We start from the raw sequence: 26062 nt of genomic DNA on the forward strand, positions 1-26062 counted from the left end.
ATCAAGACCCACCTAGATGGTGGAATTAAAGAATTCTCTGGTATGAGAAGTTTGGAAATATCTTTTTATTTATGTCATTGTTTTCCTCCATTGAAAAATAATCTTGAATTGTTTCTGCCTATAAACATAAAGTAAGATAGATGAAGAGAAAATTTAGGGAGAATAGTAAATTGAAGACAAAGAAAAGGTTTTTTTATACATCTACAGGCCGTAAAATGCCCTTTTTAAAAATAGAGATATAACTGCCAGGTAATATTACATTAATGTCAGATGTACAACATAATTCTCTCTATATGGGTATATGTATACACACATACACACATATATGTAGAGAGGAAATGATCATGCCAATAAGTCTAGTTAACATTCATCACCACACATACAATTTTTTTTCTTGTATGCCAAACTTTTGAGATTTACTCTCTTAGTAGCTTTCTAATATATAATATAGTATTATTAACTATAGTCCTCATGCTGTACATTATATTCCAGGACTTATTTAGTATATAACTAGAAGTTTGTACTTTTTGCTCACCTTAACTTGTTTCACCCATCTCCCCAACTTCCCCTTTGGCAACCACCAGTCTGTTCTCTGAATCTAGGAGTTTACTTTTTGTTTACTTTTTTTGTTTTTAGATTCTACATCTAAATGAGACCATATGGTATTTGTCTTGGTGACTTATTTCACTTAGCTAATAACCTCAAGGTCCATCCATATTGTCACAAATGGCAGGATTTCCTTTTATATAGCTGAATAGTAACTCGTTATATATATTTACACCACATTTTCTTTATTCATTCATCCATCTACAAACTCTTTAGTTATTTCTATGCCTTGGTTCATGTAAACAATGCTGCAATGGACATGAGGTGCAGATATCTTTTTGAGTTAGTCCTGTTTTTCTTTTTTTGTGATGCAATTATAAATGTCTCAGACATTCAAAAGTTGTAAGATTATTGTCATTAACATCCAGGTGCCTAGCATTTCAGATTAAAAAAAATAAACATTACAAATGTTTCTGAAGCCCACATATATTATCTCTGATTGACTTCTTTCTTTCCTAGGACTTAGTTAACTAAAATAACAAATCTGGAATCACTTCTTTTATTTAACATTTTATATTTGAGATTTCTCCATGATGTTTTATAATCAATTGTACCTGCATTTTCACTCTTATCTTTATGGATTCTATTTATTTACTTGTTTATCCATATTTCTGATGGACATGGGTGCTCGAGATTTTTATATATTTTTTCTCTTCCATTAGCAAATCCTTTCTGGTCTACCTTCAGAACACACCCAGAGTGTAATCTGGTCCAAACCATCGTCATCTAGCTGGATCATTATATTAACCTCCTCATTGGTCATTACCCCTTCTTCAGTCTCTTCTCAGCGTCCTGACCTGTGGGGATTTTTGTAAAATTTAAGTCAGAATCTTCTCCCATTCTGTAGGTTGCCTTATAGTTTTGTCGATTACTTCCTTCACCACACAGAAGCTTTTGATCTTGATGAAGTCCCAATAGTTCATGTTTGCCTTCGTTTCCCTTGCTTTCGGGGACATGTCTAGTAGGATGGGTAGGATGGGTGTTGGGTATTAGGAAGAGCAGTTGTTGTGATGAGCACTGGGTGTTGTATGTGAATGATGAATCACTGAATTCTACTTCCGAAACCCATGTTGCACTGCATGGTAGCTAACTAACATATAAACAATTAAAGAAGACAAAAAATTAAAGTCAGAATCTTTTGCACCCATCTTTGAAATCCTCCAGTGACTGCCAAATCATCCCAAGTCCAAGTCCAAGTCATTGTAAAATTTTGTATACCTCTATATGACCCCTCCCCCTTCCCAGTTATCTCTCTGGCCTCATTTTTTCTCCTCCCCTAACTCCAGCCAAACTGGCCTCTTTGTTCTTTGTTCTCTGCTTCAGGAAAGTATTGGTTGATACTTCTGCCTGAAACAATATTCTCCTGAGTATTCCTATGGTTGCCTCTCCCACTCTCTTAAAGATTTTTACTCAAATGTCAACCTTCCAGCAATGCCTTCCTCAACCGTACCTTTTACTTTTCAATTCACGGCTCAAAATTATTCCCTCTCTGATTTTTCTCCCTGCACTGATCACTTCCAACATAACACAGTTTGCTTCTTTTGTTTACTGTCAGTCTTCCTTCACTAGAGGCTTCAAACAAGAAAGCATTTTTGCTTTCTTAACTGCCATAACTTGTGAATCTAGAACTTCCCCTGACACAGCCTAGGTGCTTGATAAATAATTCATGTAGGAATTAATAAGTGAGAACTGAATTTACCCAATGATATTAAATGGCATTATTAATTTCTTACATTTCTGAAAAAATTTACATGAGCTAAAAGGGGAACATTTTTATATATTTACAATTAGCTGAACCTAGAGATTCTTGGTTACCTATTAGGAATATATTTGAAGAAATCATAAAGATGTCTCCTGGCATGAAAGCATAAAATAGCATGAGAAGAAGCAAATGATTTAAGGAAATCCATCTGAAATGTCCTTGTATAACCCTCTCCTTTTCAAGCTACAATATCGTTTTCCCATTTCAGCCCCTGGACTTAGATGTATGAATCTTTTGAATAGCTTTTAGTACCCTTGTGTGACAATTATTTGACTCCATGCTACCTTTTGGATCTCAAATAAACCATGATGAATTACCGGCATCTTCTCTTACATTTCCAGCCCATTTAAATGGATTCTGTCTTTCAAAATGAAGAAATCAGGAGACTATAGATGCTGGAGAGGATGTGGAGAAACAGGAACCCTCTTGCACTATTGGTGGGAATGCAAATTGGTGCAGCCGCTCTGGAAAGCAGTGTGGAGGTTCCTCAGAAAATTAAAAATAGACCTACCCTATGACCCAGCAATAGCACTGCTAGGAATTTATCCAAGGGATACAGGAGTACTGATGCATAGGGGCACTTGTACCCCAATGTTTATAGCGGCACTCTCAACAATAGCCAAATTATGGAAAGAGCCTAAATGTCCATCAACTGATGAATGGATAAAGAAATTGTGGTTTATATACACAATGGAATACTACGTGGCAATGAGAAAAAATGAAATATGGCCTTTTGTAGCAACATGGATGGAACTGGAGAGTGTGATGCTAAGTGAAATAAGCCATACAGAGAAAGACAGATACCATATGGTTTCACTCTTATGTGGATCCTGAGAAACATAACAGAAACCCATGGGGGAGGGGAAAAAAAAAAAAAAAAAAAAAGAGGTTAGAGTGGGAGAGAGCCAAAGCATAAGAGACTGTTAAAAACTGAGAACAAACTGAGGGTTGATGGGGGGTGGGAGGGAGGGCAGGGTGGGTGATGGGTATTGAGGAGGGCACCTTTTGGGATGAGCACTGGGTGTTGTATGGAAACCAATTTGACAGTAAATTTCATATATTAAAAAATAAAAAAAAAAAAAAAAAAAAAATAAATGGATTCTGTCTTTGCCAAGTATCATCTTGCCAAGTAGCACTGTGGTACATAACAAAGATGATTTTATTTTTGTTTGCCAAAAGGAACGTTTTCTCTACCAGGAACAGTTATTCCTAGAAAATAATAGTTAGATGTAGCCATATACAGGCTATAGTCAAAAGTGTTTTTACTTTATTTTTCTACTTCCAAAAACATATTAAAATTATTACAGAAGAAAGAGTAAAGGTTTTAAAAGCATTAGTGTTCAATAGGTTGCCTGGGCTGCTTAAAGGTGTCTCCAGAATCTAGCAATGAGAAAAGTATAACAGCAAAATAATAATGGAAGCTAACATTTTCTGAGTGATTACTATGATCCTAACATCTGCTAAGTGATTTATTTGTATTACCTCATTTTATCTAACCCAGTGAGGCTGATACTATTTTTCACAGAAGAGGCAGAGAATCACTGAGAAGTTAAGTAACTCACACAAGATCTTAAAATTAGGATTCAGATCAGGCAATCAGACTCCAAGGTCTAGGCTCTTGACTCTTAAGCACAATTAAACATACCTGGAAAATATATGATTTTTTAAAACTTAGTTACTCTTCTAAATGTTAATAAATGTATTATCTCTAATAATCCTTTAGACAAAACTCAAGAGTTTAAAATGTTTTTAAAACCCTAAATATGACAAATATGATTTGTTATCTGCTTTTATCCATTCAAAATCTATAGACAATCTACTGAAATATTTTGATATTTATACGTTTATCACTTTCCTCCTAGAATATGCATTTTTTTGTGTTTATAGAGTCCATAAGCTTTATTCAGAAAAAGTAAATGAAATACATTATAAAAAAATAGGAAAAAATTATTTTTCATAGGTTGACTTTTTTAATATATTTTCAAGGCCACTGAGGAGAGCATTCCAGAAAATAGAAACTGTACTTTTTGTGATAAACTTATATTCTTTTAAAAAATACTTCTGGTGATTGAACACCCTTTTATCTTGAAGAGATATCTTTTCTTAACTGCTACATAATTGGAAGGAAGCCATTGCTATGATATGGACAGAAATTAAGAGTATGTTTTCTGTGAAATCAACTTGATAAGTTGACATGTATGAATACATAATTATAAATACAAAGCAAAATCAGTTACCTACAGGGGCCAAATAGGTATCATAAATGAGATGAAGTAGGCGCCATGTTACTTAGACTATAAAACAAGTGTAATATGTAGGATATACATGACAGGATAGACATAAACAGAAATTAAAATGAAATGCTATATCTCATTGGTTCATGGTCAGGATAAATGTTTTCATTAACTGGAGTATGAAAAACTACTTTCTAGGATTGTGCCATCTTTCAAGCTTATTATATATTGTGTTAGTTTCAAAATTTTTGTAGTAATTCTTTGTGTTTGTAAATATCATCATTTAGAGCACCATACATATACTTCTTTGCACTGTGTTTACTAATTCTTCCTGGGAGGAAACTCCAAATTATGTATGGCAACTGTTTTTTTGTTTTTTTAACTTCATTCACTGTGTTTTTCTCTTGGTGTGCGTGTATGTGTGTGTGCTTTTGTTGCAGAGAAGGCCAGCAGTCACCAGAACAGTGGCAGAAGATGTATGGTAGATGCTCTGGCAATGAAGTATACCACATTGTTTTGGAAGAAAGTACATTTTTTGCTGAATACGAAGGGAAGAGTTTTACATATGCCTCTTTTCATGCGCACAAAAAGTATGTTTCTGCTTCCAGAGTGGACTTAAAATATAAATCAATCATACCTTTTAAACACAGTTTTCTAAAATACAGCCCATATTGGTGCTCATGAATTCCAAGTATTATGGAATTTTTAATGTAATTACTGAGACATTTGAACTCTGAGCTTCTGTATGATCTCTACAAGTTAATATTATTAGGTATAAAGTATAACTTAGTAGGAATATTGACTTTAGTAACTTCTTTTTAAAGTTGATTTTGAGAGAGACAGACACAGTGCAAGTAGGGTAGGGGCAGAGAGAGAGAGAGGGAAAGAAACCCAAGCAGTCTCCATGCTGCCAGTGCAGAGCCTGACATGGGGCCTGAACTTATGAAACCTTGAGATAATGACGCCAGCCAAAACCAAGAGTCAGATGCTTAACTGACTGAGCCACCTAGGTGCCTTGACTTTAGTGATTTTTAAATTGTCTTTAACATATTTTAATCTGTTAATGGGGCGCCTGGATGGCTCAGTTGGTTAAGTGTCTGACTTCAGCTCAGGTCATGATCTCGTGGTTCTTGAGTTTGGGACCCCTTGTCGGGCTCTGTGCTGACAGCTCAGAGCCTGGAGCCTGCTTGGGATTCTGTGTCTCCCTCTCTTTGCCCCTCCCCACTCACACTCTGTTTGTGTCTCTCTCTCTCTCTCTCTCTCTCAAATAAATAAACATTAAAAAACTATTAAAAATATTTTAATCCATTAGGAATTTAAAATAAATGAAAATGAATCTTATTTGGAGATCTAATTATAAAGTGTTGTTTAAAAATGTAAACAAAGGGGTCACCTGGGTGGCTCAGTTGAATGTATGACTTCAGCTCAGGTCTAGATCTCTTAGTTCTTGACTTCAAGCCCCACATCAGCTCCCTGCTGTCAGCACAGAGCCTGCTTGGGATCTTCCATGTCTCACTCTGCCCCTCCCCAGCTTGCACATGCCCTCTCTCTCTCTCAAAAATAAACATTTAAAAAATGTAAACAAAGTCATAATAACATTTATAAAAACTAGACATTTAAAAAAACTTTCTTTGGTCAGAGAAATAAGTTAAAAAGTAATCAATAGTATCTTCTAATTCAAACATGAAACATAATTTTTTTTCCTTTTTGAGAAAAATTATTTACTGAAGAAATAAAAATGTATGTTTATAATGAAAGTAATATATTATCAGTATTATAAATATATTGATAAAACATTTTTAAGGTTTATTTATATCTAGTATATTCTACTAATGTAATATTTTATGTATTACACTTAAATTCTCCATGTGATTCTATCCATACATACTAAATATACTTTTGATGTTTAAAAAATATTTAGTTTATAAATAATTTGTATTCAATAGATTTATTTGTAACACTATAAGACATATGGAAATAAAAAGATTCAGGACATTTTCTGTTTGGAGCATAACCTGAAAAAGTATAAAAGCAATTGTTAATATCTGTTCAATTTAGTGCTTGATATTTCTACTAATTAAGCTGTGCACCTATTCAGACTATTAAATTTTTTATTCCTAAAATTCAGAGTAAACCAAATATGGTAGACACAGAACTAAAAGAAATTTAGGGACCCTGATTCTTCGTCATGTGACATTGGTAAGTTTCTTCCCCTCCTTTAGGCCAATGGCTTTCAAATTTTTTTGACTAAGTAATATTGTTTTATGTTTTTTGATCAAATGAAAATACATATTTAAGGAAAGACCCAATAGACACACACTTTATAAAAAAAATTCTTACCCTTCCTAATGATATACATGCTGATGTTTTCTATTATCTTTTATTCTCTTCTGCTTTATTTAGGTGAACATATACATACATACATATATATGTTATAATCAACTAAATTGATTTCACAACACACTAAGCACATAGTTTCTTCTCCTGTGAAAATAGGAAAGTCTTGAGAATCTTGAGTCTTGAACTTTTAGGATCTTTTCAAAATGCTTTAAAAGGCTTTGATTTTCTGGAGCGCCTGGGTGGCTCAGTTGGTTAAGCGTCCGACTTCAGCTTAGGTCATGATCTCACAGTTTGTGGGTTCGAGCTCCATGTCGGGTTCTGTGCTGACAGCTCAGAGCCGGGAGCCTGCTTCAGATTCTGTGTCTCCCTCTCTCTTCTGCTTTTCCCTAGCTCATGCTCTGTCTCTTTCTGTGTCAAAAATAAGTAAAAGGCTTTGATTTGGGTTTTAATTTTCCTCTGCCTTATAACAGTTTGCTAATATGAAAACTTAAAAACAAACAAAAACTAAGAGCTTGCTGAATCACAATTCTTAAACTTTTATTTATTTATTTTAAATTAAGGTTTGGCGTCTGCTTGATTGGTGTTCGGAGGGAGGATAATAAAAACATTTTGCTGAATCCAGGTCCTCGATGTATTATGAATGCTACAGATACATGTTTTTATATTAATATTACCAAAGAAGAGAATTCAGCATTTAAAAACCAAGACCAGCAGAAAAAAAGCAATGTATCAAGGTCATTTTATCATGGACCTTCTCGATTACCTGTACATAGCATAATTGCCAGCATGGGTAAGTATAAATAAATTTGAAAATATCATTAGTTTCTTTATTTAAAAAAGCATAATAAATATACTCCAATGTTTGTTAAAATTTCAACATCAAATTTAGAAACTACTTGTGTATATTATAAATTTGGTGTAGCTGCATATACAGAACAAAGTTTCTAAGCTGTTAAACTGGTAAGAAATGTAGCTAATTCAAAATTGCCAACAATTGTTTCATATTTTTGATTATAATGTGAATACCCAACACTTGTGTATTTCTTTTGTAAGTTCTGTATCCAGTTATCAACAGAGGCTATTTCAGATATTCACCATTTTTCTCAAAACTCTTCTTCCATCCTCCATCTCAGGATTGAAGTTAGGTTTTATAACCTAGAAGTTAAAAAAAAAGGAAATAGATCCAGAAAAATAAGAATTTCCTTTAAAATTTGCCACCAAACTACCTACAAGCCCACAAATATTCAGTTTTTGTCACAAGGAAATGTGTCCTTTCTTTTAACATTTAACATTTTAATAGGAATGTCATCACTTATATAGTGGACCCATCTCTTTTACCTCTTCTGGAACCTCACCTGTGTTTTGATTCATCCTCATTACCTAACTTTATTTTTTTCAAAATCATTGGCTCATTTCTCCTTCCTTTGTTTTTTTCTCTGTCTCTGTCTCTGTGTGTCTCTCTCTTCATAAACACACACACACACACACCCCTGAACCTCTTGGAATGACATCTTCACAGGTAAATTCCTTGAAAGAGTTGTCTTCAGTTGCTGGCTTGTTGTTCCTTCATGCTCTACCCAGTTCAGTCTGAAATCTGCAGTCCTTATATCACTACTCTGACAAAGTCACCACTCTTCTGTTTGTCACTAAATTCATTGAGCATCTTCACAGCATGGGACAGTTTTGACCATGTTCTTCCTGAAACACTCTAGTGCTTTTTCTCTGTATCGTGTACATTCATTTTCCCTAAATAGTCCCATCTGTTCCTATAGATTGATTTGCCTGCCAAAAATTGATGATTCTTTCATGTAAATCATTAACTTAAATTTCTCTTCACAACAACATATTCAACGGTGTACTGGTTATTTCTGTCTGGATGCCTCACAGGAAAAACTAGCACAGCATATTCAAATTGAACCAATCTTTCTGCCATCATGCAAAACCATCTTCCTCCTCTATTTTTTGGCTAAAGAACAGATGACACATTATAATTTATAAAGTCACAATTCTGACTTTTCACTCTTTCTCTCCTCTCATATCTCAGAATTCACCCAATTCTATTAAATCTGATCATTGAGTAACCCCGAGAGTCATTCCCTTCTCTCTTTGTGCGTTGTCTGTATGGTCATGGTCTCAGTCTCCATCATCTTTCCCCTCAACTGCAGGGTCAGTCCCCACAACCTTCTCTCCATGCCTTGGTGCTGTCTTGCATTCTTCTCCACCTTGAAACCAGAGTAATAATTTTTACATAATTTTGATAGTGTCATTGTCCCACATAAATCATTTGAATTGCTTCTTATTGGTCAATGGGAAAAAGAAATCTAAATTTTATAATATCACATGGCTTATAATTTGGATGACCAAAATCTCTTATTCTCATGAGTCAATCCCAGTTTCCCCAGGACAGTTCCAGTTTATATACATTGTCCCGGGTGTAATTATTGAATTCTTGATTCTCAAGAAGATAAATTGCACAGTCACTTTACTTATAAATTTTTTTAATGATTCCATCTTAATTTTCTAGTCCTGTATTTTATCATCCCTTTAATTGCACTCCTAAGTCCCAATCATACTAAATTCCTTTCAATCTTCACTAATGGTTTCTGACCAGTAGACCTTCGCACATGAAGTTTCTTTTGACAGGATCTACTCCCCAGCCTCCAACTTTGCCCTGGTAACAACTTCTAATCCTTTGTATCTCAGTCTCAATATCAGTCTTTCTGAGACACATTCCATGGCTCTACTTGGACTGTATTAGGTAACCCTGTTTGTCATTGACATAGCATATTATCTTTCTTCTGCAGTAGTCCTACTCATTATCTTTCCATTATTCACAATTACTTATGGAGTACCTAGTATGTGCTGGAAACTCTTATAAGTATTTATGATAAATTAGTAAACAAATAGACAAAGATCCCTACCTCCCAGAGCTTGCATTCAATCACAGGGAAGACTGGCAATAAATAGCACATAAAAAATAAATTATTTAGTGTGTTAGAAAGTGATGAGTAATAAGAAAAAAGAAAGAGGGAAACAGAGCTAGTAAAAAAAAGTCTATGAATTCTGGAGAGACTGGATTTTTAAATGAGGTGGTTATTGGGCCTTATTGAAAAGGTGACATTTGAGAAAATACTTGAAGAAAATGAGGGAATTAGCTCTGTGCATATCTGGAGGAAGATCAAGTCCCCACTGGGAGCCTAACTGGGCGGTCTGGGAACAGTAAAAAGGTTCTTGTGGTGACTTAAACACAGTGAGGGATAGTGGGGTATAAGAGATGAGGTAGAAGACGTAAAATAAGACAAACTGTGTTGGGGCTTTTAAAGTCAAATTAAAGATTATTGTTTCTACTCTGAGTGAAGGAGGATTCATTGAAAGTTTTAAGCAGAGCAATGGCATGACCTCAACTATGCTAACCTATGTTTTAATACAATCACTTTGGCTGCTATTGAGATTCTTGGTTTGGCCAAAGGATCAGAGTATTATCAAGTGGAAATAGTAAGAAGGAGAAAATTCTGGGTAAACTTTGAAGATAGAATAATTAGGGTTTGCTGATGATTGTAAATAAACTGAGAAAAGAGAACTGTGAAGAACTCCAAGGTTTTTGGTTTAAGCAACTGGAAAAAGGGAATGGCTGTCTATTGAGATAGAGAAGGCTTGGGGGAGTGCAGGTTTGGCTGGGGTCGTGGGGGTGGGGTGGGGCGGGTAAAAAGTTCAGTTTGGGTCACACTGAACTTCAAATGTTTGTTTGACATTGAGAAAAAGATGTCACATAGGAAGTTAGACATAAAAGTCTAGAGTTTAGGAAAGAGTTGTATACCAAAAAGGTAAATTTGGGGTTTGTGAGCTTATGTATTATATTTAAAGCCATGAGACTGAACAAGATCATTGATGAAATAAGTATGGACAGAAAAGGGATAAAAACAAAGAGTAAATCCTGCAGGATATGAACATTAAATATCAGGGAGATGAGAAGAAACCAGCAAGAGACCAAGAAGGAGCCATTGGCAAGGTAGTAGGAAAGCCTGGTGAGTGTGTGGTCTTAGAATCCAAATGAATCAAGTGTGTCAAGATACTGGAGTGATCAGCCATGTCTACTGCCACCAATAGTACAAATAACATCAGAATTGAGAACTGGCAATTGAATGTAACAAAATGGTGACCGTTGCTCTTTCATTGGAGTGGTAGCGGAAAACGGCAGATCGGAGGTGTTCATGACAGAATTGTAGAAGACAAATTAGATACGCTAGGTCCAGTGTCTCTCAAAAAGTTTTGCTGCAAAGGGATGCAAAGAAATGACTTTGTAGTCATGGTGGATATACAAGGAAGTGAGGAGGGCAAGGCAATCGGGAATATATTTAAGAGAATGAACATAACGATAGACCGTGGAACTTAATTTAGCTAAGGAAATGAAAAGCCATCTTTGGTTGAAGGAAACTGAAAAGGTAGTGGATTCAAAGATTATAATTCCATTGGGAATTAAAAAGGGAAGAGGTGGAAGGAGAAGAGGTGAAGGTACATATCAGAGAATGAGAGGCCAGAAATAGAGTTTACATGTACTAAATAGTAACTGTCAGATTTAGGGTATGACTGTGAGAGTGAATCGTTAAAGAATGGTGGAAGAAAAGGCCATTAGTGGATGAAGGGACAAGGAACTAAGTTTAGAGTATTGGAAGGATCATCTTCATGTGTAATGAAATATAAATCTATCTACATGCATAAAGAACTTGCCAAGAATGAGGACAGACATTGTACTGGACGGACTAATGCAGGAACTAAACTATCCAAGCATATTCATTTGCATTGATGCAGGTATCGGTTAGTTAGAGAGTTGAATTTAAACAGGATTTGCTTTTGCCAGGAGAGTAGGGGAGCAAAAATGTGACAAGGGAGCCAAGAGTGTTTGCTAGCAAATAATCATACTGCTTAAATATGGAGCCTAAGGTGGGTAAGAAGAGAAGACAGAACATGAAAGGAGTAAGGGAGACAATTCAAATTTGGTATCATAAATACAGTTGAAGTTCCAGTGGAGTGAAACCGTAGCTGAAGTTGAGACACAAATAAAAGTGACCTAAAAAGATAGGAAATAGTGGTGGTCAGAGGGTGAATGCAGGAAATGAGTAAAGGGAGCACTGTTGTAATTGGTTATAATAAAATCTAAAGAGTGAATGTGGAAGTGAGGGGCTAAGATAAGGTGAAAAGTGATTTCTTTAGTAAATTCAAGGAAGTGAGATTTTGGATGTGGGAAGGTTTATTTACCTGCATTTTTAACACACTGAATGAGGCAGGAAAAGTGTTATGAACTGGATTGTGTCCACCAAAATTCATATGTTGAAATCCTAACCGCGCCCCCCCCCCCACCCCCCGTAACTCAGAATGTGATCTTTATTGGAGCTAAGGTCTTTACAGAGGTGATCAAGGCAAAATGAGATCATTAGGGTGGGCCCAAATCCACTGTGACTGGTGTCTTTATAAGAAGGGGAAATTAGGACACAGAGACACATCAAAGGAAGACAGTGGGAGGAGACATAGGGAGAAGATGGCCATCTACTAGCCAAGAAGTGAGACCTGGAACAGATCATTCCCTCACAGCCCTCAGAAAAAAACCAGTCCTTCTAACACTTGGGTTTTGGATGTCTACCCTCCAAAACTATGAGGCAATAAATTTCTGTTTCTTAAGCCAACCAATTTCTTTGGTTCTTTGTTATGAATGCAATAGTATTGGAGAAACGGACTAGAATCTTTAAGAAATAAGTAGAATGGCATAGTATTAGTTACCAAACAAAGCCATGAAAGATAGCGGTGGTAGAATCTTGAAGGTATGGGATACAAAGCTGGTATTTTCTAAAGGATAAAAGGAAAATGGTTTAAAAGAGAGTGACAGCACTGAGGGTATTTATCTACCTCCAACCCACCGGTTTAAAGGGGTGACGGGAAAATGTTAGGGAAGAGCCAGGTTTGTTAAGGAAAGGAAATGTTCCAAGAACAGCTTGTTTCTGTAATTGAAACTACTTTCTAAATTGCGTCTTCCCTGCTAGATTCTTTCTCAGGATCGTATCCCTCAGGCCCAGTTTGGTGCCAGGTGTCCGTGTTGGCAGAATAATCAGGAAGTGACCAAATTTCCCTATGTTGGGCAAGAAAATGATAAAGCGGTAGTTGGGGTTATGTGGAGTCAAATATATTTGGAGAATGGAGTTAAAAGATCATGATTCCTTAGGAAGCAGGAGGGGATTTAATTCCCCCAAGAAGAGTAGGGATGAGCTTTATGTAAATGGAGGTATGTTTGTTTGCTTCTAAGCAGAAATAAAGGAATAAAAGTTTGGTGAAATTTTCATGTTTGTTTAAAGTCAGGGAATTGAAGGGTTTTTTCTACATTAAGTTCTGTTTCCTCCCTGAATATGGCACTGTGGTTCCCTGCAGAGGATAAATAATATACATATGATTTTTTTTAATGTTTTAATGTTTATTTATTTTTGAGAGAGAGAGGGAGAGACAGAGTGCGAGCAGGGGAGCGTGCAGAGAGAGAAGGAGACATGATCCAAAGCAGGCTCCAAGCTCTGAGCTGTCAGCACAGAGCCCGATGTGGGGTTCAAACTCACAGACCCCAAGATCATGACCTGAGCCTAAGTCAGACGCTTAACCGACTGAGCCACCCAGCTGCCCCTATACATATGAATTTTAACTCAGAATCTTAGGATATAAATCATGTATTGCTTTTCTTTATTTTTGTAAGTCAAATATATAAAATTTAATTTTTAATCAATTCCAGACTTAATAGAAAATTTAATCTCATTTTCTCTAGGGTCCCCATTCACCCCTCCCCCAAAGAGAATGAGTTATAGATTAGTCCTTATTTATGATGCTAAAATTTTGGGCGAGTGTATAGTTTCTGATGGCAACCACCTTTACCTTCGCTCTGATATTGGAATCGCTGAGTGCTGGTAGCCACATCTCTTTCTCAGAAACAGCAGTTCTAAATATGTTCATATATGCCCCTCACACAAAGGCTTCCCCACTGACTACAGACACACTAGGCTTCCCGTCCCTTTAATCTGAGTATGTGCATATGAAGAGGTACCAGTCTCTGAAACTTGACCCCCAGAATTTATTTGAATTTTGAGGAATTCTCAAATATTCTCACTAGACTTGTGCTACCAACCCTCACCCTCAAAAACATTCTGTTCATCTGTCTTTCTGTGAAGACTTGTAGTTGCCTCAGAGGTTTTAGAAATCAGTTGCTGACCTCTCTTTCCATGGTACAAGGAAAGAGATGCTAAAATCCATTAGTTTTATTTCCCCTTTAAAAATGCCCGCTGAGATAGTAAAGGAGGCGGCAAGGTCAGGTTTGAGAGAAGTGGAGAGTGTTTTAATAGATGATTCAGATGGGACAAAGTGAGGTCTAAGGGCTTTTAGAAAGATGATGAGGTATCACTGGGTACATACATGGTAGTGAAACATGATGGCATCTATCAGGTAGATTGTATTATTTTCTTCAGAAGGGTAGAGACGTCAACTTTCCACAAATTGGTGTTTCAATTAATTTCAAAATTCCAATACAAAAAGTCCCAAAGGAATTCGTTTCTTCTGTTTACTGTTGAGTACCTCAAGTATTCAAAAGCCTTAAGCTATTTGGGTTTGCTGTTCCTGCTGTCTCAGGGTATTTCCACAGCTCCTGCATTTGCACTCACTCTTGTCACTATTGTCTTTCCCGTCAAAAATCAAAAGTCATGGGGCGCCTGGGTGGCTCAGTCGGTTAAGCGTCCGACTTCAGCTCAGGTCATGATCTCGCGGTCCATGAGTTCAAGTCCCGCGTCAGGCTCTGTGCTGACAGCTCAGAGCCTGGAGCCTGTTTCAGATTCTGTGTCTTCCTCTCTCTGACCCTCCCCCATTCATGCTCTGTCTCTCTCTGTCTCAAAAATAAATAAACGTTAAAAAAAAATTAAAAAAAAAATCAAAAGTCATGACTTCAGAGTAACCTTCCTTACCACCTGGTGAAAAGTTCATACATCCTCCTGCTCCGAACCCCACTGTTATTTTTCACATCATTTGTTTTATGTTCTGCATGGTATTTATCATTATCTAAAAGAGTTTTTTTCCCCCATTTATTTGTCTACTTGGTTATTTTAAAGATAAATGGTTATATGTGGAAACATTGTCTCACTCCCTGCATATCCAAAGTGCCTAGGTTAGGTGCTTGCCATGCGGTGGGTGATTACTCAATAAATATTTGTTGAATAAATATAAAACATTAATGGTTCCAATATAAAAAAGTTGTTACGAATCAACAAGAGAATAATAACAAAACGAGGGGAAAGATATAATGAGAAATACACAATATTGCAAAGGATAAAAATTCTTATTAATTTTAAATAAATGTAAATTGAAACAAGGTATTTTTTTCACTTTAAATTCCTAAATATTTCAGGATTTCACAAGTCTTATGTTTTGTGCAATAGAGCTAGACTCAGCAAATACACTTCTGCACAAATACACAATTTTTTTTAATCCACGTAGGTAAGAAATGCCCACGTGAGAAAGAAATAACTTTGAGATTAAGGGATAAACAATAATATGTTCCCTGGTTATACTGGTTGTATTTTTATCATTAAATGGTTGATTCTCATACAGATGGCAAATGTTTTGATGGATTTTTATGTTTCATTGTTGCAGGTACGGTGGCTATAGACTTGCAAGACACAAGCTGTAGATCAACAAGCGGCCCCACCCTGTCTCTTCCTACAGAGGGAAGCAAAGAAATCCGAAGACCTAGCATTGCCCCCGTTTTAGAGGTTGCAGATACATCATCTATTCAAACATGTGATCTTCTAAGTGACCAATCAGAAGATGAAACTACACCAGATGAAGAAATTTCTTCCAACTTAGAGTATGTTTAGATAGTCTAAATTGTAAGATTTACTGGGATTTGTGCTACTATGAGACATTAATGTCCTTACCTTTTGGACATCTTAGAATCAATTCTACATACTTCTACCAAAACATCCTTCCTACTAGCCAATATCTCTGTTATATAAAAATAGAAAATATTTTAAGACCTCAAATTTCTGGCTTCAACATATATTTCCAGGCTCCATGTTCTCTCAATTATCTGTTATCCTCAAAGAAGAAAATACATAAATCGGTATTTTCATGCTATAAGATGCATTTTCAGGATTGTATGTTTTTGTTAATTATATTGTACTCTCTAAACTTTATATCCTTCCATGTCGATATTGAAGTTCAGTTATTAAATGACATGTAATGGAGCTTTCTTCCATTAAGCTTCCCTTCCAAATCTCAGCATTTCAGCAGTCTTTTGCATATGATATACGTCAATAATATTTTGAATGCATGGATAAAGGAAGTACTTGTGCTCTTTACTGTGCTTCCATAACACATAGGGCCAATGTACATGCTATTAGTCACATTTTAGCCTTCAGTAGGGTTTGTTTACTTGTCTTCATCACATATTATATTGCTATTTCTTGAGGAAAGCACAGTGGTCAACAGTCTTGACTATGGAGTCTGAAAGAATTTGTTTCTCATGGCAGTTCCACCTTATACTGGTTATGTACAAATGACTTTGATTAAACAATCTGAATCACAGTGCCTATATCTATAAAGTGAGTATAATTGCAGCTTCATGATGTTCATATGAAGTTTAATTGAGATAATGGAGAAGTGCTTATGACAATGCTTTGTGCAGATTAAGCATTCAATGAGTAATAATTACTAGGAGGTATAGCAGGGCTAGTAGTAGTGTCAATGGTAACACCATTCACATACTGCTCCTGATATCTTTCATATAATAGATGTTCAATTAACATTGATGTTAATGTCGAATTGAACTAAAATAGCCTGAAATACAATTGAAACTTAAAAAAATCCTTCTTTTAATCCTTTACACTTTAAAAAAATTTATTACAGGGAAGTTTGATGTACCTACAGAACACAATGCACTCTCCAAGAAATCAATAGTACTTAAATATAGTTATGAAATATTTGATGGGAACAAGGAGGTTTGAGTGCCAGGATTTTCCTAGAAATTACTTTGTGTGCTGTGATTGAAATTCTTTCTTTGCATGTGCTTTTGAAAAGTTTGAGAGGTCGAATTTTTTTATTTTTAGAAAACGGAAAAAGATGATGACGTAAAAGTGGAGATTATCAGGTTCTAAATTTGCAAAATGGGCACCTTTTTACCCTCCTAGCTAATAATGTCTGGAAAACAGTTTAAACTAGGTTTGAAATTTGGTTTAGAAGGTAAATTTTTACTGAGAAAACAGTTTTCATATTGGATAAAGGGATTTTGCCTCTACTAAATTTTATTTCTTAATAAATAAATAGTTCTTTTTTCTGCTGCTGCTACTTTTTGATAGTTTTATTTTGAAAATCAGTACAGCCGTGATGTACAAGTGGCTATTTTCATGAAGTCAGCAAACAAATGAATGTTTTTGATAATATTTTAAGGAAGATTCCAACAATATTGTTTTTGGTGAATGTTTGAGTGATTAAATCAACTGTTTACTCCTTTGTGATTATGCATCCAGGACTAATGAGTATTGATGAAGTAAATCATAATAAGTCATTTTGCTTTAGGGGCGCCTGGGTGGCTTAGTCGGTTAAGCGCCTGACTTTGGCTCAGGTCATGATCTCATGGTTCGTGGGTTCAAAACCCGCATCAGGCTCTGTGCTGACAGCTTGGGACCTGGAGCCTGCTTCCAGTTCTGTGTCTCCCTCTCTCTCTGCCCTTCCCCCACTCACGTTCTGTCTGTCTCTCAAAAATGAATAAACGTTAAAAATTTTTTTTTAGAAAATAAGTCCTTTTGCTTTAAATGTGTTTTATAAAAAATAATGGTCATATTTTAAAAAGTCTATCTAAATTTTTAAACCGAGGATTGGCAAACTTTTTGTACAGGAACCAGCTAGTAAATATTTTAGACTTTATGGGCCCTATCTGGCTGTACACACCCAGCTATTTTTGACACATGAAAGCACCCATTGACAATACATAAAATGAATGAGTATGGCTGTGTCCTAAAGAAACGTTACTTGTGGATACTTACGTTTTAATTTCATAATATTTTATGTGACATGAAATATTATTCTTTTGTCTTTTTTCAACCATTTATTTTTTAAAGCTTTTTCCAATCCTTTAAAATAAAAAACAAAACAAAACACTTTTAATTCACAAAACTAGCTGATGGGCCAGACATGGTCCATGGGTCCTGGTTTGCTTATCCTTATTATAAATCCTTTCTTTATCAAAACGTAATTGCAAGAAAAAGAGTTGCATCTAACTTTATGAAAATCGAGGGGTATGGCTATAACTAAATGGTCCAGCTTTGTGTGTTTTGTTCAAGGCAATTCAAATATTTCATATTATTTTACAGATATGCTAAAGGCTACCCACCTTACTCTCCATATATAGGAAGTTCACCCACTTTTTGTCATCTCCTTCATGAAAAAGTGCCATTTTGCTGCTTAAGACTAGACAAGGTAAGTAATTGTTATTTTCTCCAAAACTGAAATTATGGCATTTTGTAATTACATATATTTAAATAATTTTGTATAATCTTTTGACTAAAATATGTTTAAAGAGCATTATCTTCTCAAATGTAAATGTAATACATAAAATGGTGAATTGTACTTTCTTAACTGAACTGAAGATTACCCAAAAACTCTACTCTTCTACTAAAATACCCAATGATTCAGCCAGTCATCTTGTTAAGGAAAAAACAAAGGTGCCAAAATCTCAAAGTTATGAATTTTCCACATCCAAAGTCTCTCAAAATTACTTTGGCCAAATGGGCACTATTTATTTTGCCAGGTATTTTTGCCTCAAAACTTAATGTGCGATTGCTTACATGGTAAAATTAGCTGATCTATGTGTTAGCCACAAAGGTTCATTATTGATTAGACTGAAAGCTAGTATCTGTGTCGTGGTTAATATCTCCTTTCCTAAAGATTTTACTATAGTTCTTGGTTCCTGTCTGGATGTTCCAAAGAAACCATTCAAAACAGAAAGATTCCAAGAAGGCGAGCATTTTTAAATCTCTTTCATGATATGGCCAATTGGCATGACCTGTATAAGAGCTTGTTCTCTTGATGAATAAGAAAGCAGATAAAAAGAAGATTCTCAACTGCCCCTCCACCTCCTAGAAATTAAAATGCCACTAATTCTAACCAGGAATTTTACTGTAAATTTTGGAATTAATGGGTGTTAAAATCTGCTTACAGGCTTTGGAATTTGGGCAAATAACTTCATTAAATTTCAGTTTCCACATCTGCAAAATGTTTGTAATTTTAATATGAGCCTCATCGGGTTCTTTTGAGAATTCTATAACTTAGTGTGTGTAGAATGCTTTTAACATAGTGCCTGGAAGTTAATAAATGACTAGGCACTTAATGCATTCTGTTAGTATTCTTGCTACTATTACTTTTTTGTGTAATAAACATCATGAGTCTTGGCTATTACTGTCATTCTTGAGGAAGATTAGCAGAACATTAGAAAATTTCTGCCTTTATCATTCTGAAGCTTTTTTTTGTAAATCTTTGTCATTGCTTCCAAATATTCATCTGGGTCCATTAAGATGGACAGTTCCATCTCTCAACGCCTTTTGCTTTTGTTCTTGTTTTAATTTACCGTGTGCAGTATTTGATAGTACTCTCTGTGTATTTTTGGTAACAGTAATAAATCTTAAGCTTCAGGACTCTTCACCTGTATCGACCCTTTCTAAGAACCTGTGACTAATTTTTTTAGTTTATAATATTTGTGTTATTTTCCTTAAAGAACATTCCCCAAGAAACAGAAGCTTTAGGCCCCACAAAACCTGGATTCACTTCTTGTACCATTTTATTTTTTAACACACAGTTCAAGAGAAAAAACATACTGGGAGACCAAAGAGGGGAAATGATTTATCCCCAAGCAGGACAACTGATATAACTGAAAAGTTAAGCTTTCAGAGATACAGATTGGTGAACAATAGAGGGTCCTTTAAAACTAAAGACTGAACTGTCTCTCTACCATATAGAGAAGGCAAAGTTTCTGAATGTTGCTGACTAGCTGTGACATCTGGTATTATCATATATTTATTTAGCATTAGGCTGGCTGGAGGTGGTGGTCTGCTCCATAAAGGAATGCCTACTTTGTAATTAGGAGATGGGGTTGGGCAGCCAATCCTACTGCATCTGTGAAGTGTGAGTGGGGATTATGTTGCCCAGTTCATTCTGCATCAGCATCAACAAGCTGGTTCCTGATCAAGGTTTATCAACACTAAATTCCTTGTTTTCTCCTTTTTGTTTTCTTATTAATTGAGCTACTTCTTCTTAAAAAAATTTTTTTTTGATGTTTATTTATTTTTGAGAGAGAGAGACAGAGCACGAGTGGGTGAGGGGCAGAGAGAGAGAGGGAGACAGAACTCAAAGCAGACTCCAGGCTCCAAACTCTCAGCACACAGCTGACACAGGGCTTGAACCCACAAACCGTGAGATCATGACCTGAGCTGAAGTCGGACACTTAACTGACTGAGCCACCCAGGTGTCACTAATTGAGCTACTCCTAAATTAGTTCTTTTTTTTCTCATTTTACCTCATAAATCTTCAAGTTCTTAATAGTCTCAACATCACCTGTCACTCTTCCCTTTCCACAACCTCTTTGTGAGTGACCTCATTCCTTCATATGGTTGCAGATCCTACTTATATTAGTAAATCTTCAATCATACTTCCAATGAAGGCTTATTGCTCCCTCCTTTTTAAAACCATTTCCCCTTTCTCCATTCTTTTTTATACCTTAAACCTTCCTTCTGGATTCATTTTTCTACTTCCTAGATTATAGCTTTTAGAAATTCTCTTACTAAGGTCCTATCAGTGTTAAATTCTGTCAATTTCAGTTTCCCTACAAATATTCTTAATCTTAAAAGATAGTTTTGTTGGGTGTCCAATTCCAAGCTATGAGTTTTCTTTTTCCTTTAAGCACATTGGGATTTTATTTACTGCCTTATGGGCTCCATGTTGCTTTTGAGAAGTGGCCATCATCCTAGTTCCTATTCCCTGTGGAGAGTCTCTCTTTTCTGTTTGGCTGGTTTTAAGATCTTGTCATTGCCTTGGTTGTTCTGCACTTTTATTACCATGCATATGAAGCTGGATTTTTATTTATTATTTGACTGAAGTTTTGAGTGTTTCATTAATTCTAGAAAATCCTCAGTCAGTATTTACTTGAATAGGGCTTCTTTCTGATACCTTCATTTTCAGGCATCTTGTTTAAATATATGTTAGACACTGTCACACTGTTTTCCAAATATCTTCATTTTTTCTTACTACTTTATATCTCTTTCCTTCTCACATTCTGAGTAGTTACTTCAACTCTGCCCTGCAGTTGACCCCATTCATATGCATCAAATGTGTAATATTACCCAGCTTTTGAGTTTTTATTTTTAATTAATATACTTTTTAGTTCTAAAAGAGAATATATGCATTTCTTAACTTTTTTTTAATGTTTATTTTATTTTTGGGAGAGAGAGAGCATGAGTTGGGGAGGGGCAGGGAGAGAGGGAGACACAGAATCTGAAACAAGTTCAAGGCTCTGAGCTGTCAGCACAGAGTCCAATGTGGGGCTCAAACTAGGGAATGGTGAGATCATGCCTAGCCCGAAGTCAGAGGCTTAACCAACTGAGCCACCCAGGTGCCCCAAATATATGCATTTCTCTTAACATCTAACTGAGTGTTTTAAATAATCTCTTCTTATTTGTTCATACTTTAAATGTTCTCTTTTATTTCTTTAAATACAGTAATCGTGTTCGTTTTATATTCTGAATCTAATAACATCAATAATTTGTAGTCTTTGTGAGTCTAATTCTATCATTTATTGTTTCTGTTGACTCATGGTGCCTTGTTCCCAACAGCATTTTGTAATTTTTTATTAAAGAATGAAGGTAGAGAATATTCCAGAATTGGTGATGAACCAACAGAGAATCAACTAATCTCAACCCAAATAAACAAACTCACATAGAGACATAGATAGATGAAAAAGCAGAACACTAAAGGAGTTCTCCATGCAGATAATTTAGTTTAAAAGAACCTTGGTTTAATACTGCTATGTCTATTAAGTACCAGCCCCCTAGAAAATAGCAAAATACCCTGAGGGCAACAATGAGTTTTGATAAAGTATTGCTATTGTTTTTGTTGTTATTACCAGTAGTAGAATTGTACTTTTGTGTATTTCTATCATTATCTCGACAGCTCAGATATACAGTTATATAATTAAGGATTTTGTTTTGTTTTGTTTTGCTTTTTTGTTTTTTAACAACAAAGAAAATGCTTTTTCCATATTCGTCCCTTTAGATATTCAGTACTTGGAATGTTCAAAGGTTATTTAATTATGCTATTTCTGGCAATGAAAGTCAGAAGTAGATTTTTCCCAGCATTATTGAGATATAATTGACAAATAACAATTGCATATATTCAAGGTATATATAACATGATGTTTTGCTATCCATACACATTATGATAATTTTTAAATATAGATACCCAGATGTCATCTAGTAGTAAGTTTCAGTTTCCAGTAGAACATGTGTGCACACATATTGCTGACTTTTTCTTCCCCTACATCATGCTACACACCCGCAATCATTTGTCTTGGCATGCACACCTTTGTTTCCTGAAGCAGGCTGGAGAACGGCATAGAAAAATGTAACTATTTTCAAATTTTTTATAAAATAAGGGATTTACTAGGTTAACTTAACTTTACTTTTCCATATATCCTAAATTTTTTCACCAAATTTTAGTGGAGTGTAAAAATGGCATTTCTTTGTATAATTTTTCTTCTCTAGAGTTGCCAGCATAACTACTATGAGGACGCAAAAGCCTATGGATTCAAAAATAAGCTAATTATAGTTGCAGCTGAAACAGCTGGAAATGGATTGTATAATTTTATTGTTCCTCTCAGGGCATATTATAGACCAAAGAAAGAACTTAATCCCATAGTACTGCTATTGGATAACCCGTAAGTATATTTTAAAATACCCAAATAAGACAAAGAGTTTTTAACATTATATCAAAAATAATTTACTTTAATTTGCTTAGAATATTTTAAATCAGATACATTATGGCACATGATTCATTGGGAGGTATATTTTGTGCTAAAACAATCACTGAGTATGGTTATGTTTCACAAATACTACTTGAAACATCACTGGAGCACTCTGAGCATCTTATTTAAGACTATTTTGCAAGTTGTTATCACTCAATATCAATGGGAAAGACGCCATTGAAATAATTACAGTTATTTTCTTTAAGTTAATCAGCTAGCCTGGAAAATTTCTGCCAAAACTAGACAAATTTCTTGTCTTTTGAAAGAACCATTAATTATCAGCTAAGCATATTAATGATCCATTCTTATGTGATAGTATGATACATAATTATAAGTTATTATGATTCTTCCACTGTTAAAACATACATTCTATACCATAACATGAATAATTAATGCTTTACCATGTTCATGTATTTTGAAAACGTGGGATTGATATACTCTTGTGAGATAAGACTACTTAAGCATTTCACAATCCTTATGCAAATATAAATGTGGGTCACTGAATGTTACGGTCAAACCCATTGTGTCCTAAAATTATGATATTCCTCTCTGTGACTCAAAATTGGTAGCAGATGGTTCTTAGATCAATACCATATTTTAGGATCCTCCAACTCTCCTCTTAAATTCCAAAGTGATACAAAATTTCAGGATAAACTAAATGAGGCCAAAATCTGTTGCCTTGTTCTGCCTTTAAAATTTATCAAAAGAAGTTTTTCAAAATAGAAATATCTTTCCACTATTTTAACTTAGTGACATTGTTTATTCTGAATATACCAATATCAAGACACTCATTGATGTGTCTTTTTTAGCATCATTATTGCAATGATAACTCTAAAAATTGAGAACACTCTAGAGGTTTCAGATGAAGAATTTTCAGGTATGATGACTCAGTGACTTTCCTGTTATCACTTTGGCATCCAAGGAAAGATTAGGTAAATTTAGGGCAGGTATGGGGGAGCAGAAACTTGGATTTGATGTCAGAAGAAATTAAAGCTTAATGAAACAAATCTTAGGAGGTTGCAAGTTGGGTTGCAGGATGGGTATGGCAATGGAGTGGTTGTAAAACACCTCCAAGGCCTTTGAATATATCCCTAATTCTAGAACCTCTTTGGCAGGAAGTTCTAAGGGACTGGTTGAACTGGCACACAAGAAATGCTCATTTGGCCCTGTGAATTGTAACACATCAGGTTTTGGCTCTTTGTGCTTTTGGTGTGTTTGTTCCCTTAGAGATAGTATTTAAGGTAGGTGCATTTTCAAATTGATTGCCTTAGAACATCCTCATCTTGTATGGCTTGGATCGAAGTGGATCAACTGAGGCCCCAGAATACAGAGAGAAAGATAGGAAGAGGCTTGAAAAAGAAGTATCCCTGTGGTAAAGCAAGGGGTAAAAACTGACCTTTCCCCTGCTTTACGTTATTTCAAGGTAAAATTTCTTGTTCTAATGTGTAAATCTAATTGGGTTCCTGGACCCAGTTTCAATGTGTGTATGTGTTGGTGGGTGGTTTCCCACATCCCCAGCAAGCAATACCTGAGACCAGCTGGGTGTCCTACAATTCAAGTCAATTCTAACACTACTGTCTGGGTTAAGGGTTCCACAGGTTAAGAATTCAGTCCTACAAGATTACTTCCTCCATTCAGAAGCCAATCACAAGCTCAGCTTATCATCTGTGTTTCTGCCCAACCAGCTATAGACTGGAGGTTCCAGTGACCCCCTCCTTGGACTTGAGGTGCTACTCACAAGTCCAGGTTGATAGCTATATTTCTTTCTTTTTTTTTTTAAGTTTTTTTTTTTTTTGACAGAGAGAGAGAGAGCACAAGTGGGGGAGGAACAGAGAGAGAGAGAGAGACAGAGAGAGAGAGAGAGTCAGTCTCAAGCAGTCTCCACACTGTTAGCACAGAGCCCAACATGGGTTTCAACCCACGAACCATGAGATCATGACCTGAGCCAAAATCAGGAGTCAGACATTTAACTGCCTGAGCCATTTAGGTGCCCCTTTAGCTATACTTTTGACCAACAGACTAGAAATCAGAGTTCCCTACTCAAGTTCCATTAATTTCCTAGAACAGCTCATAGAACTCAAAGAAATGTTTACTTCCTGGATTACTGGTTTACTATAAAAAGATATAACTCAGGAACAGCCAGATGGAGTTGATGCATAGGGCAAGGTATGGGGAAAGGGCATTGATTGTCCACACCCTGTCTGAAGGCACCACTATTGCCAAATGTTCATGGGTTTACCAACCTAAAAGTTCCTCAGACTCCTTCCTTTGGGTTTTTATGGAGGGGTCATTACATAGGTAGGCATAATTGGTCAAATCATTGGTCACTTGTTGTTGAACTCAAACTCCAGCCCCTCTTCCCTTCTCAGAAATCAGGGTATGGGACTAAAAGTTCCAACCCTGTATTCATGGTTTGTTCCCCTGACAACAAGCCCCCAAAAGAGGTGGTTCCCAGAAGTCACCTCATTAATATCAACCTGGTTGTGTTGGAAAGAGGCTTGTTATGAATAACAAGACACCCATTGTACATCTATGGTTCTGAAGTGATATAGGAACTGAGGACAAGAGAACAAACATTATGACAAAAAATGTTCCCATTCTCCTTTCCTCAGGAAATTCTGAGGGTTTTGGGAGCTATGATCCAAGAATCATGGATGATCTGAATGTCCAAATATATATTTCTTATAAGTCACGATATTACACCTCCCAAAAGAATCCATATCTCTAAATTTTGGAGTGGTGTTTACTCCATGGAATAGAGATGGACGTTTCTCTGTTTTAATATCTAGTCTTATTAGGTAATCCCATGTCAGCATCATTAATCCTCCTGTGTCTACCTTATTATCCCATTGAGCAGGTGGCAGGGTCTAGAGTTCCTTCATGTGTGTGTATTATGTAGATTTTTGAATGGTTATATCTAAATCAGTCCCTTTTTGTTTAGTTCTGAATAAATAAGTTGCCAAAATGCCCAATTACTGATGGATTGGTTGAATGATTGATTTGTAATTTAGAGTTATAAAAACAATTGGTCGTTTTTAT

The 26062-nt window shown here is 35.7% G+C and overlaps 1 protein-coding gene across 9 annotated transcripts in view; it reads left to right on the forward strand.

Annotated features, from left to right (window-relative positions):
- Positions 1 to 26062, forward strand: part of KCNT2 (potassium sodium-activated channel subfamily T member 2) — a 370200-nt gene that overhangs the window by 256065 nt on the left and 88073 nt on the right. For all 9 annotated transcript variants that reach the window (XR_014136444.1, XR_013553237.2, XM_078441196.2 and 6 more), the window contains exons 15-19: positions 5043 to 5192; positions 7503 to 7732; positions 15610 to 15823; positions 18327 to 18432; positions 22764 to 22936. Coding sequence is in view for 7 of the 9 variants with exons in the window: in XM_078441196.2 (XP_078297322.1) it covers positions 5043 to 5192; positions 7503 to 7732; positions 15610 to 15823; positions 18327 to 18432; positions 22764 to 22936 (873 nt within the window). In the remaining 2 variants the exon portion in view is untranslated. The remainder of the gene's footprint in view (positions 1 to 5042; positions 5193 to 7502; positions 7733 to 15609; positions 15824 to 18326; positions 18433 to 22763; positions 22937 to 26062) is intronic.

Source organism: Panthera onca, chromosome F1 (assembly GCF_046562875.1).
Source record: "Panthera onca isolate mPanOnc1 chromosome F1, mPanOnc1 haplotype 2, whole genome shotgun sequence".
Taxonomy (NCBI): Eukaryota; Metazoa; Chordata; class Mammalia; order Carnivora; family Felidae; genus Panthera; species Panthera onca.